Source organism: Chrysemys picta, chromosome 10, assembly GCF_011386835.1.
Source record: "Chrysemys picta bellii isolate R12L10 chromosome 10, ASM1138683v2, whole genome shotgun sequence".
In the NCBI taxonomy this organism is placed as follows: Eukaryota; Metazoa; Chordata; order Testudines; family Emydidae; genus Chrysemys; species Chrysemys picta.
In genome coordinates this window covers 12,217,037-12,233,530 of record NC_088800.1, presented here as the reverse complement: position 1 = coordinate 12,233,530, position 16,494 = coordinate 12,217,037, and the positions used below count along the sequence as shown (strand labels likewise).

The window sequence follows — 16,494 nt, the reverse complement described above, 5'->3', positions numbered from 1 at the left end:
AAAGGCCTACCCCTGGCAAGTGGGAGATGGGCTGGGGAGACAGGAGTTTTGGAGGACTGAAGAAAAAAAAAACAGGCTGAATAGCACAGAAGTCACTCTAGAAAATGAGGAAGAAGAAGCTAGGAATGAAGAATGGGTGCAAAGTAGGAAAAAGATGAGAAATATCAGAAGAAGCAGTAGGGAATAGGGAACAAAGAGTAGGGTAGAATGCCAAAACATTGCAATTGTCAAATTGCTGGGTAAGGAAGTGGAGATAGGTGGCATTAATCCTTTGCAAATAGCTAAATGGATTAGGAAAATGTTAGGGCTATATCAAGAGCTAGAATATTACAGGGTGGAGACTTATTAGTGGAGTGTACTGGTGAAGCACAAGCTGAGAAACTGCTTAAAACTAAAATTCTTGGGAAAATAAAAATGGATTGCCAGCCCCCAAAATTTCTGACAGAAACAACTGGGATAATATATGGGGTCCCATTGGAAATGATAGAGGATCAAATTTTAAAAGGTATAGGTGGGCCCAGGTGCTATTCATCAAGCAATTAATTAGTAGAAGGTGGGAGAGAACAAACCATCAACAGGTGTGCAAATAACACTTGGAGGAAGGGTTTTACCTGATGGGGTAAAGCTAGGATAGCCTATATTTTGGACTAACCCATACATTCCTCGGCCTTTGAGATGTTACAAGTGCCAAAAATTTGGCCATGTGACAGATGTGTATAAAGGAGAAACACAAGCTATGGTAAATGTGTAGAGGAGCATTCATATGAAACCTGTGGGGATAAGAACAGTAGCTTATGGAGGATTCAGGGTAGCTAAACAGGCTAGGGAGATGCAAAGAACCAGGATTACCAACAAGATATCTTATGCAAAAGCTGCTAAAAGGCATTCAAAGTGACAGGTGGGAACGGAGGAGGAGAAAACCAATAAGGGGAAGGAACCATTTCTACAACACAGTGCTATAAAGGATATGGTAAATAATATAAGAGTAGTAGGGGAAGACCTATTTGTAGACAAGATGGCATTTGTAGCATTTAGGGTAGAAGTAATCAACTGCACTTCACAAACAGAAAAGAACAGAAAGAATACAGATAATAAAAGCTGCAGAAAAGTATTTGCATGTTAATGCAATTTTGTGTGAGAGCAATACTGCAGTTTAACTAATATGGTGCTAAAAGAAATTGTGGGAATGCGCAACGCTTAATAGCACATGGTCAGGAACTAAAGAAGACTATTTTTGAAATGAAGGTCAAGCCTGATGTTCTATGTATAGTGGAAACGTGATTAATGGAAAAGTTGTCTTTTTAAAGTCCCAGGATATGGTACAGTCAGATATGATAGAGAAATAACTTATTTTCCTTTATAAATTAATGTTGAAATAAATGTAAAGAAACTCAGTTTTGAGTACACTACTATAGAGGTTCCAATGCAGAATAAAAACACTACTTTAAGGACCTATAAAAATTTGGAGTGCTCAGAATTAAAAGAGCTCATTAGAGAAGTAAAAGGTCCATATGTTATATGTGGAGATTTGAATAGCCATAACGAGTTATGGGAAACTGGGAAATTGGACAGCAATAGCAAATGTTTGGAAAAGTTTATTGATTAACACAATCTGGTAATACTAAATAACAGAGCACCAACGAGGTTTAGCTCAGTTACTGGGTTCCTTTTCCCATTTGGCACTGGGAATTGCAACAAGCAATATAGCTAGTAAATGTAACTGGTAAATTTACCAGGAAGAGGGAATGAGTACTGATCATTTCCCTACACTTATGTACCAAGGCAAGGGTAATATTGAAGACACTGGAGGTACTCTGACTTGGAATTTTAAAAGGGCTGATTGGGAGTTCTTCAGACGTATGTGTGATGAATGCCTGAGTAATAAGTATGTAAGTGATAATATAGAGGAATTTAGTGATAACACGATAAAGAGAATTGTGGCAGCAGCCGAAGTAGCTATTCATAAGGTAACAAATTGCTCTAAAATCAGAAACACAGTTCTGTGGAGGAATATGAGGTTGTAATTGAAGAAATAAGGCATATAGAAAAGCTAAACCAGAGTGAACAGTGAGGACTGGGCAAAATATGAAAGAAGAAAGGCAGTGGCACAAAATTAATAAGAGGACTAAACAAGAGTTGAAAGGAGTATTATGGGAAAATTAAAAACCGATACCAAGGTTTCTGAGATTTGCAAGCAAGTTAAGAAAATGACTTGGTATTTTTGGCCCTGATCCTATTGAAGAGGATGGAGTTATAAATTCTAACAAAAGAAAAGCAGAAATCCTAGCAGAAGTGTTCTGGAAAGTTAGTATTGAGAAGAATCCAAGTACAGATTTTCAGGGGGTGGGGAGGAGAAAATTTGATCAAGAAAACTGAGCTCTTAAATGGTTGGGGAAATGATGATGAGATACTGAATGAAAATTTCAGTATGCAGGAACTCAGAAAAGTTAGACAAAAATAAAAACACAGCCCCTGGTAAAGATAGTATATGTAATATAATGCTTTCTCGATTACTGACCTGCAGGGAGTTTCAGGATTTTATTAAAATTATATAATATATGAGAAAAGGAGTAATACCAGTAGCATGGAAGCATCTGGTGATAGTACCAATAAGGAAGCCAGCCAAGTTACTTATGAGAATTGATGCTTATAGACCAATTGTTATCATATCTTGTGTGAGTAAAGTTATGAGACGAGAATGATAAATGAGAGGCTAGTTGCATAGTTGGAAAAAATGACATCTTAAATAATGTGCAAAGTGGTTTTAGGCAGGGCCGGCTCCAGGCACCAGCCCAGCAAGCAGGTGCTTGAGGCAGCCAAGGGGAAGGGGCAGCACGTCGGGCTGTTTGGCGGCAATTCGTCCCTCTTGGAGGGAAGCACCTGCTGCCGAATTCCCGCCGAAGAAGAAAGTGGCACGGTGGAGCTGCCGCCACAGTGCCGCCGATCGCAATTGTGATCGCGGCTTTTTTTTTTTTTTTTTTTGCATAGGAAGCACATGCCTGGGGCGGCACATGCTAAGGGGCGGCATTCCGTCCATTCTTGGAGCGGCACAGTCCAGGCCCTTTTTTTTTTTTTTTTGCTTTGGCAGTTCAGGCAGCAGTCCGGCCCTGGGTGGAATCTCCATCCTTAGAAGTTTTTAAGGCCCAGCTTGACAAAGGCCTGGCTGGGATGATTTAGTTGGTGTTGATCCTGCATTGAGCAGGGGATTGGACTAGATGACCTCCTGAGGTCTCTTCCAATCCTAATCTTCTATGAAATATTTCTCCAGATGTGGATTTAGAATTATATAATAAAATAAAGAGAAAAAGTCTTCCTGTAAAACAGATAAAGTTTGAGTTACACTCAAAGTGGGGTCACCATTGCCGAATGTGAGTGAGTGTGTGTGTGTGTGTGTACACTCTCTCTCTCTCTCTGATGGATCTAAAGTTGAAAAAACAGAGTGGGAATAGCCTTTTGCATCCCTGAGACTGGAGTTAAGAAATCTAAAAGACTATCTAATTTTGTAGCCATGATGACAGCTGAATTGATGATAATAATGCTAACATAAGGGACATACAATCTTCCACCACTGTTATCTTTTCAGATGCATTATGGGGTATACTGGCAATTAAAAGGGGTATCTCAGAAAGCAGAAGTGACCTAATAAATGAAAAGCTGTTGACAACAACACTAGCATGCTTGAGCGTGAACATAATACTAGATGGATTCCAGCACATGCTGGGATACCTGGCAAGGAAATGGAAGAGAAGGAAGAGAAGAAATGCTTTAAAAATGGAGAAATTGGTTTAAAGATTCCTTTGAGTAAGCAGGAATTTAAGTTTGGTTAAAAAAGGAATAGCAAGAATTGTGGACCAAGAGGAAGAAGATTTTATGAAGTATGCCCCAAAACAGAGGATAATGTGCTACTCCAAAGGGCTAAAAGGAAGAATGTGATTTGATAATTTATCATTATTGACGAGAGACAAAAAGGAGTTATATAACTCATGGAATGTTAAACAGTTGATCCCCAGATAGGGGAATGCAGGGCGTGTTCTCAGAAAAGGATTTTGATGAAGAATTTAAATGCTTTAAGGTGACAGAATACACCATGAGGGGTTAGGGAGAGTGCTGGGACATGGGGTAACATTAAAAAAAGCTCAACTAATGTCTAAGGCTATAGAGCAGGGTAAGAGTGTATGAGGAATATAGTGGTTGGAGTGTGTATATATGAGTGTATAAGGAATATAATAGGTAGTGATTATAGACTTAGTAGTCAAGTCTGCTTCACCAGGAGGAAGAAGTGAGGCCTGGCAGTCAGGAGCAGTCGGGGGAGTAAGCTGGGGCTGAGGTCCTGAGAGAAGCAGGCTGATAAGCCTTCAAGGAGCAGCCTGAAAGTTTTTCAAGACTGAAGCCCCAAGAAAAGAGTCCTGGGAAACTCCATGACTCTCTAAAGCAGTGTTTCCCAAACTTGGGACGCCGCTTGTGTAGGGATAGCTCCTGGCGGGCCGGGTCAGTTTGTTTAACTGCCGTGTCCGCAGGCCCGGCTGATCACGGCTCCCACTGGCTGTGGTTCGCTGCTCCAGGCCAATGGGAGCTGCTGGAAGCGGCGGCCAGTACGTCCCTCAGCCCGTGCCGCTTCCAGCAGCCCCCGTTAGACCGGAGCAGCGATCCGCGGCCAGTGGGAGCTGCGATGGGCCGGACATGCGGACGGGGCAGGTAAACAAACCTGCCCGGCCCGCCAGGGACTTTCCCTACACAAGCGGCGACCCATGGTCTAGTGGGAGACTGAGAAACGGTATTTGTCCGGAAGGAGGCTGAGAAGAGAAAGATGGCTTGAAAGGACAAAGCAGCCAGGCCACAGAAAGGAAGAACCATGTCCCACTGAGGGATTGGGAAGAGAGACTGTTTAAGTTTTGATATGCTAATAAACTAGTCCCCAAGAACGGGTGTACTACGTAACTAGGGTCTTGTGTATTGAAGAGCCTGAGAGGTGGGGAGACAGAGGGCATGTGCTGTCCAGTGCTCTATCATTAAATCACACTCTCTCTGAAGCCCACTCATCAATTTGGTTGCTCTTCTTAGAACTCCCCCCACTTTATCAACAAGCTGACACACAATGTGACTGCTTATTGATCTGTGTGAGCACTTATCCTGCGCTCAGCATGGTCAGCAGAACACCTCCACTTGGATCTCCCAACCTCCCAGGAGAGCACCCTGGCTCTTGACACCACAGAACTCTTCTGGCCTTCATTTTCTCCAATTTTTTTTTTTCAATTTTTCTTTTCTCTATTTATTTTATAGGATATTTAGTACTTTCTCCCTTCCCTGAACACTTTATTCAGATATCCCATACAAACTGGCCTTTCATTGGACAGCAGGTGCTTCCACTATCTTAGCTGTCACTATTTTCTCCCAGTTGATCGTGCTGTGGATGATGGGCAGCTGTCTTCGGAAAGCCTTCAAGTGGGTATCGCTCATCCTCTGGTATTCTTCCATCAGCCCATCCTGGAACTGGTTGTCTGCATCCTCCAGCAGTTTCACAAAGTCCTGGGCGGTCTGGGTTTCCGTGGTGACAGGCAGACTCTCTGCCACATCCTTGCACACTGTCAAGTGGATGTTGCCGTCCTCAAAGTAGTGAGCCTGCACCATGATGGTCCCAGCCACCTGGGTGGAAGTGGAAGTGGGAGTCAGGGTGAAAGTCCACTCTGATTTCCACAGGCCATTCCAGAAGGCAGAGGGCTGGTGCAGACGACTTGCAATGCAGGCGATGAGGATTTTCCGGATGGCTGTATCCTTGATGAAGACACTGCAAATCCCCCCAGGATAGTGGCTGCTGACGTATGCTTTCAGGCCCTCATAGAGGGCCCTTCTCCATGCCTCACCTTTCTCATCTTCCTGTGGGTGAGCCTGAAACTCACTTGCCTCTTTCCTCAGGTGGTCAAATTTGAAAGAGGCCTGTCTCTGGGAGTCAAGGAAGTGTTCTTCCTCCAGCTCGTTGTGGCGGGTCAGCAGCACCTCACACTCCTTTATCCTGACTGGGGTGAAGTAGAGCTTGTTGTGCAGGGCACAGAGGGAGGCAGCTTCCTGGCACATCAGGCTGTCATCGCCCACCAGCAGGCGCAGATCACTGAAGGCCTCGCAGAATTCTTCAGGCGGAGCCTGCTTCAAGAGACTGCTCACAATTTTCACCTTCTCTTGTCTGGTCAGGGGCTGGTCCCTAGTCATTCTGTCCATGGTCGTGTGGCTCGAGGATACTGGATCCACCTCACCTGAAGGAAAAGCAAAAGGACATGACAATGATTAGCTTTCCAGATAATACACCAAGGGCATCCAAATTTTGCCTAGCTGAAGGCTACATAGGCAATTTGCCACACATAATGGAGCAGGCTACAGCCACCCTTACCTCAGGTACAGCCCAGGGGTCACTACATGGCCTCCAATTCTCATCTCCAATCCACACTGAAGAGCTTATTTACAGCAAACAGAGCTGGGCTTCCACAATTCCAGTAGGGTCACAAGGGAGTCTCATGAATCCAGCTGTCCCCAATCAGTTTTGCACTGTGGATCCCACCACATCTTGAGATGCGGGCTTAGGAAATCTCTACAACTGTTACAGGTGTATCCTGAGGGCCACCCACTGAGTGGGGTTATTCCATTGGGGGAGCCCAAATAACCACATTTGCATCTACCTTCTCCTCTCTTATAGCACATATCACACCCCTACGCTACCAGCAACAGTGCCGGCAGGCTGTGGTCAGAAGCAGCTCTTCTTTTTCAGGAGCCCCCAGATTTTAAGCCAAAAAAGTGATGTGATCCCTGACCAGGATGAACTTTCTCCCCTAGTGGCAATCATGACATTTAATGATTCCAAAAAATAAGCTCCTTTTCCACCTGAGAATAAATAACCCCTGGTCAAATCAATCCCATTTTAAGAGTTATTTCGGTCCCTGACCCAACAGTTGAGCCATAAGATGCCAATATGACTGTAATCTAGGGCTATAAGTGGTGAAGATTGGGGTGGAAGACAGTTAGTCTTTAGCTGCTTAACTGGCTACTAGTGCTGTCTGTAGCAGCTTGCTCCCAGGAAAGCCCCTTTCCACGATGATTCTCACATGGGCTGCAGCAGGAGAACTGACTGAGTGTAAAACTAGCGTAATTTATCAGGGACAAAAACGCTTTAGCTTTATGAAGGTGTCGGGGGAACTGGAGCACTGCTCCTTGGTTCCCTCCCTTAATATTTGATCGTGTAAAGCCTTATGCCATTGGGCAATGACTAAAGTAAGATGCAGCAGCCTGAAGGAAATGTTGATTGTTGGAGGAAACCTTCCCCTGTGAAGCCAGTACAGGACTGTGGAGGGTTCTCTGAATTTGCAGTCATCTGTATTTATCCTGCTTCCTGGCAGCTCCCACAGGCTTTCATCCTGTGTCTCAGGCGGTTCTACAAAGCAGCCCCTACCGGCGCTGTACATTGCAGGTTTCAGGCTGGAAACAACATAATCAGGCCACCAGTGAAGACACCACAGTTCACAGTCATGCCAAAGATTTGACCCTGTACCCAGGAAGCCTGCACACAGCCCTGGGTTCATGGACGTGAGGCAAAACCAGCTCCTTATAGAATTTGCCCTGTGCTCCTGGCACAGCCTCCCTTCCTCCACCAACCGTTGTGTCCAAATATTGGCTGCAGTTCACTGGAAGCAGGATCCGTTTGGTTGCTGAACCTGTTTCTTGCCTGTGGACCTTTTATAGGCTTTGGCCAAGTGACCACATATTCTGCTCCAATAATACTCTGTGATCATGTGGCCTCCAGTGCTTGAAACCATTTTCTATGGGACTTGGTTTCTGGCTGTTCTTGGCTGCCTGATCTGCTGTTAGGTGACAAAGCTGTTTGTATGACTGTGTCACCAGCAGGTCCTGATGGCAAGCAGCCGGGTTGCATTCGTTCCCAACGAGCTTCTCTAGGTGGTGATAAATGTGTTACTGACAGAAGTGAGCTTACCCTTACAGCTGACGTTGAACATCTTGCGTCTGAGGTCTAGGTTCTGTACACGCCACACCAACCATTCATGAAACTCACTCCCCACTGCTGCCTTTTCCAGCATTGCCACAGCTTTGAGTGAGGGTTTTCTCCACGGTTTGTTTGCCCATCTAGTAACTGCAGCGCTCCAAAGCTTTGTTACTCATAGAACACGGTACCAGTACCTTGTACCATGTAGGGTCAAAGAAGGTTCAGCACAAGGGTAAATCATCTGCACTTGTCTCTGGCCAAACAGGCAGGATTCCCCAGTAATCTCATCTGCCCCCCCCTCCCCGAGATCTTGTTTTTCAACCTTGTTTTATCACCTTGGGAACGTCTCAGTGGTTACCTTCCCCTACCAGCCTTCCTGTCGCTCAGCTTCCCACAGGCCACTGCACAGCCGCGGTATTGAGATATACCTACCTATACCTGTCTCATAGAGCTGGAAGGGACCTCGAAAGGTCATCGAGTCCAGCCCCCTGCCTTCACTAGCAGGACCACATACTGATTTTGCCCCAGATCCCCCTAAGTGGCCCCCTCAAGGATTGAACTCACAACCCTGGGTTTAGCAGGCCAATGAGAGAACCTCTCTGGGCATCATCTCCACCTTGGTCCTTCCCAAGAGTGACAATAATAAAGCTCACCCTGTGGGAGATAAGAGTGAGCTTTGACTGAGCTCCTGCCCTAGCACACAGCTAGCCAGGAAACAGCAGCAGCACCCTCCAGTCCCCCAAACGGCCCCCACCTTCCCAGCTTGCACTAACCCCAGCAATACAGAACAAAGGACAATACGGCAAGAAATCCTCCCTTCCCTGCTCCACAGACTGGCTATGGTGACCCTGACCCGCAGGCCGCCCCCTCCTCACCCTGACGCGGGGCAGCAGGGCGCTGCACACCGGGGGCGCTGCCTGAGCCGTTACCTGCTCGGCTCCTGCTGCTGCACCTCTGGAAGCAGGATTTCAAAACAGCAGGTTCCCATGGCAACGGGGAGATACCAACCTGCGCTCTAGGAGGGAAACAGGGCGACATCATCCAGAGCGTGCGCCCTGGGAGTGAGCCTGCCGGGAATGGAAACTCCCAGGGAGTGTGAGCTACCCAGTCTCAACCCTAACTCTGCCCGCCGCCCCCTCGAAGCCCATACCCCCAGCCAGCATGGAAGGAGTTTACCACCACCGTGGTTCCTGGGGGCTGGTTAGACCAGTGTGTTTCTTGGTCCTTGTTTCATGAAGGCAGGTACCTGGGAGCAATTTCACTATTAGACACATCTTTGGAGTAACATTTTCCTGGACCCTAATGTACAGTGTAGCATATGGGTTAATGGGCCACAGGCAGCAATCCTTTCGTGGTGTCAATGGGAGCAGAGTTTTGGCTTACTGAATACAGTCATAAGGGGTTTGATGCCCTGAGATTAAAATATTGTACACCTTGGTTAGAACTCGGCTGCAGAAACCTTCACCGCTTCCATGAACCGTACTGTAACAAACACAATTCAGTCACTGCATTCACCAAAAAAGAACAGGGTATGGACCAGATCCTCAGCTGATGCAACCAGACATAGCACCAGTGAATTTACATCAGCACAGAATCTGTCCTTATCATTTGAAGTGGTCATGAATAAGGCGGCCTGATAGAGCTAGGTACAGACAGGGAATGGACAGAAGTGCAACACCCCCTGCTATGCCGGGTCTGAGTCTCCAGTGACTAACGCCTGCTGGTATGTATCCAGCTGCAGGGTTGTTTGGAGAATGTCCCACTCGCGATGAGGCTGAAGTAACACTCCATGTTCCTATGTGGCCTCTGGCTGATTTGAACCCCTGGCTGCTGTGATGACAGGCTTTGAGTGTGTTTATAGGGCCTTTTAAATGGCACAATCAAAACCTGACATGCTGCTTTCAAGGAAATGGTGCAATTTAGGCTTCCAGTTTAACTACAAAAAAAGAAAAATATTTTGCCTGGACCCTCAGTCTTATAGCATCTTGCTGTACAAGTTCCAGATGAACTTGCTTGACTTGAAAGAGCCTTTGGATTGGAGATTGCTAGGAAGAGGAGAAATAACACATTCTATTCCTGGACTGCATATTAGTCTTCCATATGGATGTGATGCCAAAACATAAGGGCCTCCATCTGGTAGGCAGGCCTGGCCAGGCCCCATGAATGGCTTTTAATGCTAATACATTCATCTAGCTTTGGTATTCCTCCAAAACAAGAGGAGAGAGCCAATGATTCAAATATTGTATAAAACTATTGAAAGTAATGGCACTAAATGCCCATCTTTTGTACCCCATTTGATTTTAGAGGCACCCGCTTGGTGCATAATAATGAGTTAGTTATGGGGGTGGTTGGATGTTGGATGTTCAACAGCACCCTTGGAGGAACAGAACATTTAAAAAAAAATCTAGCTGGTCTCTATCAAATTATTTCATCCTATTATTCCCCAGAAACTAAGCTGTGCCCTTCAACTTCAATAATGTGGCGTGTACGCTCCATCTGTGATCAGAGTTACAGAGGCTTTTAAGCACCAGTCAGGAAGGCTTCAATTGCAAATTCAAGAGGAGAGTTGAGCAGCGCAGTCTTGAAGCTCCTCTGTTTCTGGACATACACATAACTCGGGGGCAGACGAATTTTGTTCAACCGAGGACCCTGGGGCCAGGAGCTTTACAGTTATGCCCAGTTTGCAAAACAGTGGACCAGCTTGCAGCCACCCTTACCTTTCATGCAGAGGCTACAAAAACTACAGGTCCCAGCATGCAGTGCTGCATCTTGCACTGAGAAGCCAATCCATACTGGGGGACACACCGTGAAATCCTGGCCCCATTGAACTCAGTGATAAAGCGCCCATGGATTTCAATGGAACCTGTGTCTGTGAAGATTGCACTTCCATTCTAAAGACTGAGGGGCACCTTTGGAGCCTGATTTTTAGAAACCCCGGTTGGAAATTTTTCATTGAAGGGGTCTTTGTAGAATTGCATGGGACATATGATCCATCCCCTGTCACCCGTTCCCAGCTTCTGGCAAACAGAGGCTAGGGACACCATCCCTGCCCATCCTGGCTAATAGCCATTGATGGACCTATCCTCCATGAATCTATCTAGTTCTTTTTTGAACCCTGTTATGGTCTTGGCCTTCACACCATCTCTGGCAAGGAGTTCCACAGGCCAACTGATTTAAAGTCCATGGGCGGCCATCTGGGCCACCCACCATGAGAACTGTTGTGTCAGCCTCCACGCGTGTTCATAGCCATCTGGTAAACCTCAATCCACCTAATTTATTGTTATGCATGTTAGCTCTTTAGCTTGGGGAAATTACCATGGCCTGATTTCCTCCCGCACCTTTATTTCTGGCTTGAGACCTGATGAATTGTTGAGGTTGCTGACTCAAGGCACCACAACAAATGCTTAATGACACAGCAAACATCATGGTTTGTGACCATTGTGTCTCACCTACTCCAGCTCCTGGTTTTTCTAGGACTGTATTGGTGGGGAAGAATCACAAGTGCTTTGGCCTGCACCTGAGCTTGCCAAGAGAGAGCTGAAAGGCACAGATTTCTTGGCTGAAAACAACCCTAATGCTGAGAAGCAAGGCGGCTCTGAATACCCCACAGTTTATTTTTGGAAGAAGTCATTTCGGTAATTACGTGTGTTAAATGAAATGCAATTAGGGATAGAGACGGGGAAGAGAAGGTGTTACATGGGTGTCAGAACAGAAACCATTTCTTGGCTAACGGATTTATTAACACTGTGGGTCCTTTATTAGCCTGTGTGAGGGAGGGGGCAAAGGAGGCTGATCGGGGGGTATGTTCCATTTATCGGTGGGTTTTTACTGTGAAATAGGGAATGGAAACAATTGCAGCTGTGATGTGGGTATTTTTATGGCACTCTTGAGATTGCAATTAAAAAATGCAATAAGCTGGTTTGGAAAACCCGAACGTTTTAAAAAAATCATCTGCTATCCATTTTTTTAGGCAAGAACATCAAAGAGGGCTCATTTATATAGCACGTTTTGACATTATTTCATATGGAGGCATAAACCCTTTGAGAGGTCTTTCTGTTACAAAGCATTTGGTGCACAATGTAGTGGCGTGCAGGATCCTGTCTGTACAGCCCCTCAGAGACAAGTGACCTGGGGGCTTCATAATCAATGACAGTCTAGGTCCATGGATACCAGCGCTGTAATGCAGGTTGTGCTGTGTGCTGGAGGGAATAGCTGGGAATGAGATGGGGCTGAGGCAGGGCAGTGGATATGTCTGATGGACAACAGGGGGTATGATTTGGGGTGGGCTGGTTTAGGGATTGCACAGTTCTGATTTCTGAACAGAAATAGTATTTCATGTTTGTGGCCACCTCTGCATTTAAACCATGTTCTTCTGCACCCATTCTCAGCCACAGATACTTCCCGGAGTGTAGACACGGGAGTTAGAAGTTGTCTCAGCCCAGACTAGGGAAGAGAGAGAGGGTTTGATCAAAGTCGGGAAGCTAATGAAGCCCAGCGAGGCTGTTGCAGAGAGCGAAGGAAGGATCCTTGCCCATTTGGAAGAGACAAGGAGAGTTGTACAGCATGGTGAGGTTGCCAGGTCTTTGCCATTGATTAACAACTATTATATTATCAACATGATTGCTGCAGACTCAAGGGCATAGTAAATATCACAGCAGGTAACGGCTGCTGCCCATCTGGGAATGACCTTTTTATCTTCACCTTTCCCTAGTGGTGGCCAAATACTTTACCGATGGGAGTCTTAGAACTAGGCATCTGATGGCATGGCACGGTCTGTCTTCCAGGGTCTCATGAGAGGGCACCTTCCTCCTGCCCATTCACTATCTCTCACTCCACCGCCATACTTACCCTATTGCCCTTGACAATGGGACCAAACCTTAGCTTTTACTTTGAGTACTCAGAAATCCCTTTCCATTCCCTCTCCATGAAATGAACACAAGACAGGGCAGCATCACGTGCATTTATGCCCCACTGGAGAGGGAGTCAGGCTGCTGCTCTGAAGCCGGTGGAGTCAGAACTGCAAATTGCATCTTCAGAGAGGTTTGGTTTGCTTTCCCTGTGATATTTAGACTTCCCTTTGGTAGCGAGAGCCCTGGACATGGACAGAAATTGCACTCCTTGCTCTTGCTGAGATCCTGCCTGTGGATCTTCTCTCTAACAGCAGGGGGAATGCAAAGAGCTATCCTGCCCGGCACCAGTAGCTGTTGTGCCTCGGAGCAGCTCTTGAGGAGCGAGGGGCCCTAAGCTTGTACTTTAAAAGAAGATTAAATTTTCAAAGCTAATGAGAATCGCTGCGAAAACAGAGTCCCAAGGATAAAACAACAACCATAAAAAAACAAAAAACCCATTGAATACCCATCCAATTAGGGCTTCTGACAGATCCTCATTATACAGCCACTTCTGACATTGGACAGCACAGTTTAGATGAGTGCTGCAAACAAATCCTTTTGGAAAGGCAGATTGACATTTTGCAGAGAGGTGGTTTTTAATACTACTACCACGACTAACACCTGACCATTTTACCCAGGCATAAAGGGCACAGTGAAGGGGTAAGGAGAAGCAAGGAAGCAGCATAAATTAGTAGACAACGAAACTGTCTTGGGGACACAAACCTGCCTCGCTGAATGTAGGTGACCCCTGGCCTTGGCTGGCCTCACACTGGGTCCTTTAAAAGACACACTTAAGATACAGAAGCTGGATTTGAATTTTTTTTTTTGGCTGAGCTGAAACTGAGATCACTATGGAAACCTTTCTGCCAAAGCGATCCGAGTCAGGTAGCGACAGAACAGATGAGTGAAAGGGCAGCTCTGCAGAGGAAGAGGAGCATCGATGAAGTATTTTAACAAGTCCCGGAGGAGCTGACATTTGAAAACTACCTGACAGGTTCAGCGGGATCCTTGAAGGGAAAGGAAATAGAACAATGCAGGCTGTTGGGATGTTCCTTGAAGAGAAGCCAGCAGGATCCGCCACTCACCTCTGCCCAGAAATGAGTTCAATCAGCCACTCAAGTGGTAGGATGCCCTCTCTGAAGTTATGCTAATTCTGGAATAGAGAATCACCCTGCCTTATGTATGGAGAGCACCGGAGCAGAGGGAGGCCAAGTTCCATTGGCAGCTTGCAGCCTGGGCTGGAGAACTCCTGCTCATTTATTGATTGGTGGGGTGGGGGTGGGAAAGGTCAGGCCGGCATCCCAGCAAAGCGCTCTCACTGCTGCTATGGCAATGAGGGATGAGGCCTGAAACTAGTCTCTTTAGAGATTTTCAAAAGCACCTCAGGCATTAATAGTGGAAGTCCTACTGGCTGTCCATGGGACTTGGGCTCCTAAATGCCATAGGTACCTTAGGAAATACACACTCCCCTTAAAACGTGCACAGCGCTTCTCACACCTGGATCTCCGAGCACTCTACAAGGGGGGACAATATCATCACCTTCATTGTACAGATGGAAGAAACTGAGGCCCAGAGGGGTTTTAGCCAAAATTTCCATTCCTAAAACACCTAAATCCATATAGAGATGCCTAAATATAGAGCCTGATTTTCAGTGGGAGCGGCAGGTGCTCTGCACCTCTGGGAACGACTTATTTAAGTGTCAAAATACTGAGTGCCTAAAGTCAGGCACCCGAGTTGGAACATTTCATCCCAAGTCACACAGCAAGTTAGTGGCCGAGCCAGAAACTGCTCTACTCCCTGGCCTATGTTATGACCACTCTAGCATTGCTGGAAAGCGGCTGCTGGCCCTTTCCCAGGGTGGCGAGAGGGTGATATTCACGGAACACCCAAAGCTGAGAGCAGCTGGGCTCAGTCCCAAGCTAGTTGTATCATTGCAGTGAACCGCCGAGACCGGCCCAAGCCCACACAGTCCAGCTCAAATTAAAAGCACCAAACCCAGGAGCTTAGGAGTGGTCACAGACCATTAGGATGTCCAGACTGGCATCCCGCCTTCCAGAGCAGCCAATACGTCACGTATCAGCTGAAGACAAATCCTCCCCCACTCCTAGTCCTAGTCCACGTGGGGAGGGCTCGTCTAGACACACAAACTGCACTGATACAGCCTACATCAATGTAACCCAGCCCACTGTGTGTGCTCTCTGCTATGTCTTGCATCAACTGTAATTAGGGTGACCAGATGTCCCAATTATATAGGGACAGTCCCAATTTTTGGGTCTTTTTTTATATAGGCTCCTACTACCCCCTTCCCCCCCCATCCCGATTTTTCATATTTGCTGTCTGCTCACCCTAACTTTAATGTGGACAGGTATCCCAGAGCTCCTTGCTCTGCTTCCAGGCTCATGGCATGCTAGTCAATTTTCCCAGTGGATTGTGGGATACATCCCGGAGGCTAGAGGAAAGATCAAATTCCCCTGGTCTGTCCCACTGTATCCCAGAATGCACCTGTTGCCCAAAGCATTTCAGAGCTCTAGAGGGATAGCTCAATGGTTTGAGCATTATCCTGTTAAACCCAGGGTTGTGAGCTCAATCCTTGAGGGACCCATTTAGGGATCTGGGGCAAAAATCTGTCTGGGGATTGGTCCTGCTTTGAGCAGGGGGGTGGACTAGATGACCTCCTGAGGTCCCTTCCAACCCTGATATTCTATAATTCAATCAGCAGGGAAGATGACCTAGGGAAAGCTGTACATCTGTCCCTTATTAAGATTGCAGTATTGCCAGCCCCACACATTCAAAAGCCATGAGTCTGGCCCCCAAAAATTATAAGACTGGTTTCAAAATCATGAGATTTTTAAAAATTATAATTGTTGGTTCTTCTTTCCCATCTGTTCTTTTTAACTATTTAGAGCCAGATTTTTAAGCCTTTTCCTACAACCATGAGGAACTTTTTTTTTTTTTTGTAAAAAAAGCTGTCTCACATAATCACATGGCTCCAGGAGCTGGGGCTTTAAGAAATACGCCCAAAGTAGATGTAATATATCTCAACTTTACTAAGGCTTTTGATAATGTCTCACATGATCTTCTCATAAATAAACTAGGGAAAATAGCCTAGACTAACCTAGCATAAGGTGGGTGCACAATTGGTTGGAAAACCATACACAGAGAATAGTTATCAATGATTCTCAGTCAAGCTGGAAGGGCATATCAAGTGGGGATCTGCAGGGATCTGGCCAGGGTCCAGTTCTATTCAATATCTTCAGAAATTGTGTGTATAATGGCATAGAAAGTACCCTGTTTGCGGAGGATACCAAGCAGGGAGAGGATGCAAGCTGGAGGACAGGATTAGAATTCAAAGTGATCTTGACAAACTGGAGAAATGCCCTGAAATAAATAGGGTGAAATTCAATAAGAACAAATGCAAAGTACTACACGTCACTTACAAAGGACTAATCAGTTGTACAAATACAAAATGGGAAAGGACTGCCTCGGAAGGTGTACTGCAGAAAAGGATCTGGGGGTTACAGTGGATCACAAATTAACAATGAGTCAACAGTGTAACACTGTTGCAAAAAAAAAGCAAACATCAATCTCGGATGTATTAGCAGGAGTGTTGTAAGCAACTCA

General features: G+C 46.1%; 1 protein-coding gene across 1 annotated transcript in view; it reads right to left on the bottom strand.

Annotated features, from left to right (window-relative positions):
- Positions 1-4,622: 4,622 nt before the first annotated feature.
- The window catches only part of FAM174B (family with sequence similarity 174 member B), a 56,954-nt gene continuing 45,082 nt past the window's right edge, over positions 4,623-16,494 (bottom strand). Inside the window, exon 2 of the mRNA XM_065559262.1 lies at positions 4,623-16,494. This exon is cut by the window's right edge and continues 22,310 nt beyond it. Coding sequence (XP_065415334.1) covers positions 5,344-6,213 — 870 coding nt within the window. The 5' untranslated portion in view covers positions 6,214-16,494 and the 3' untranslated portion in view covers positions 4,623-5,343.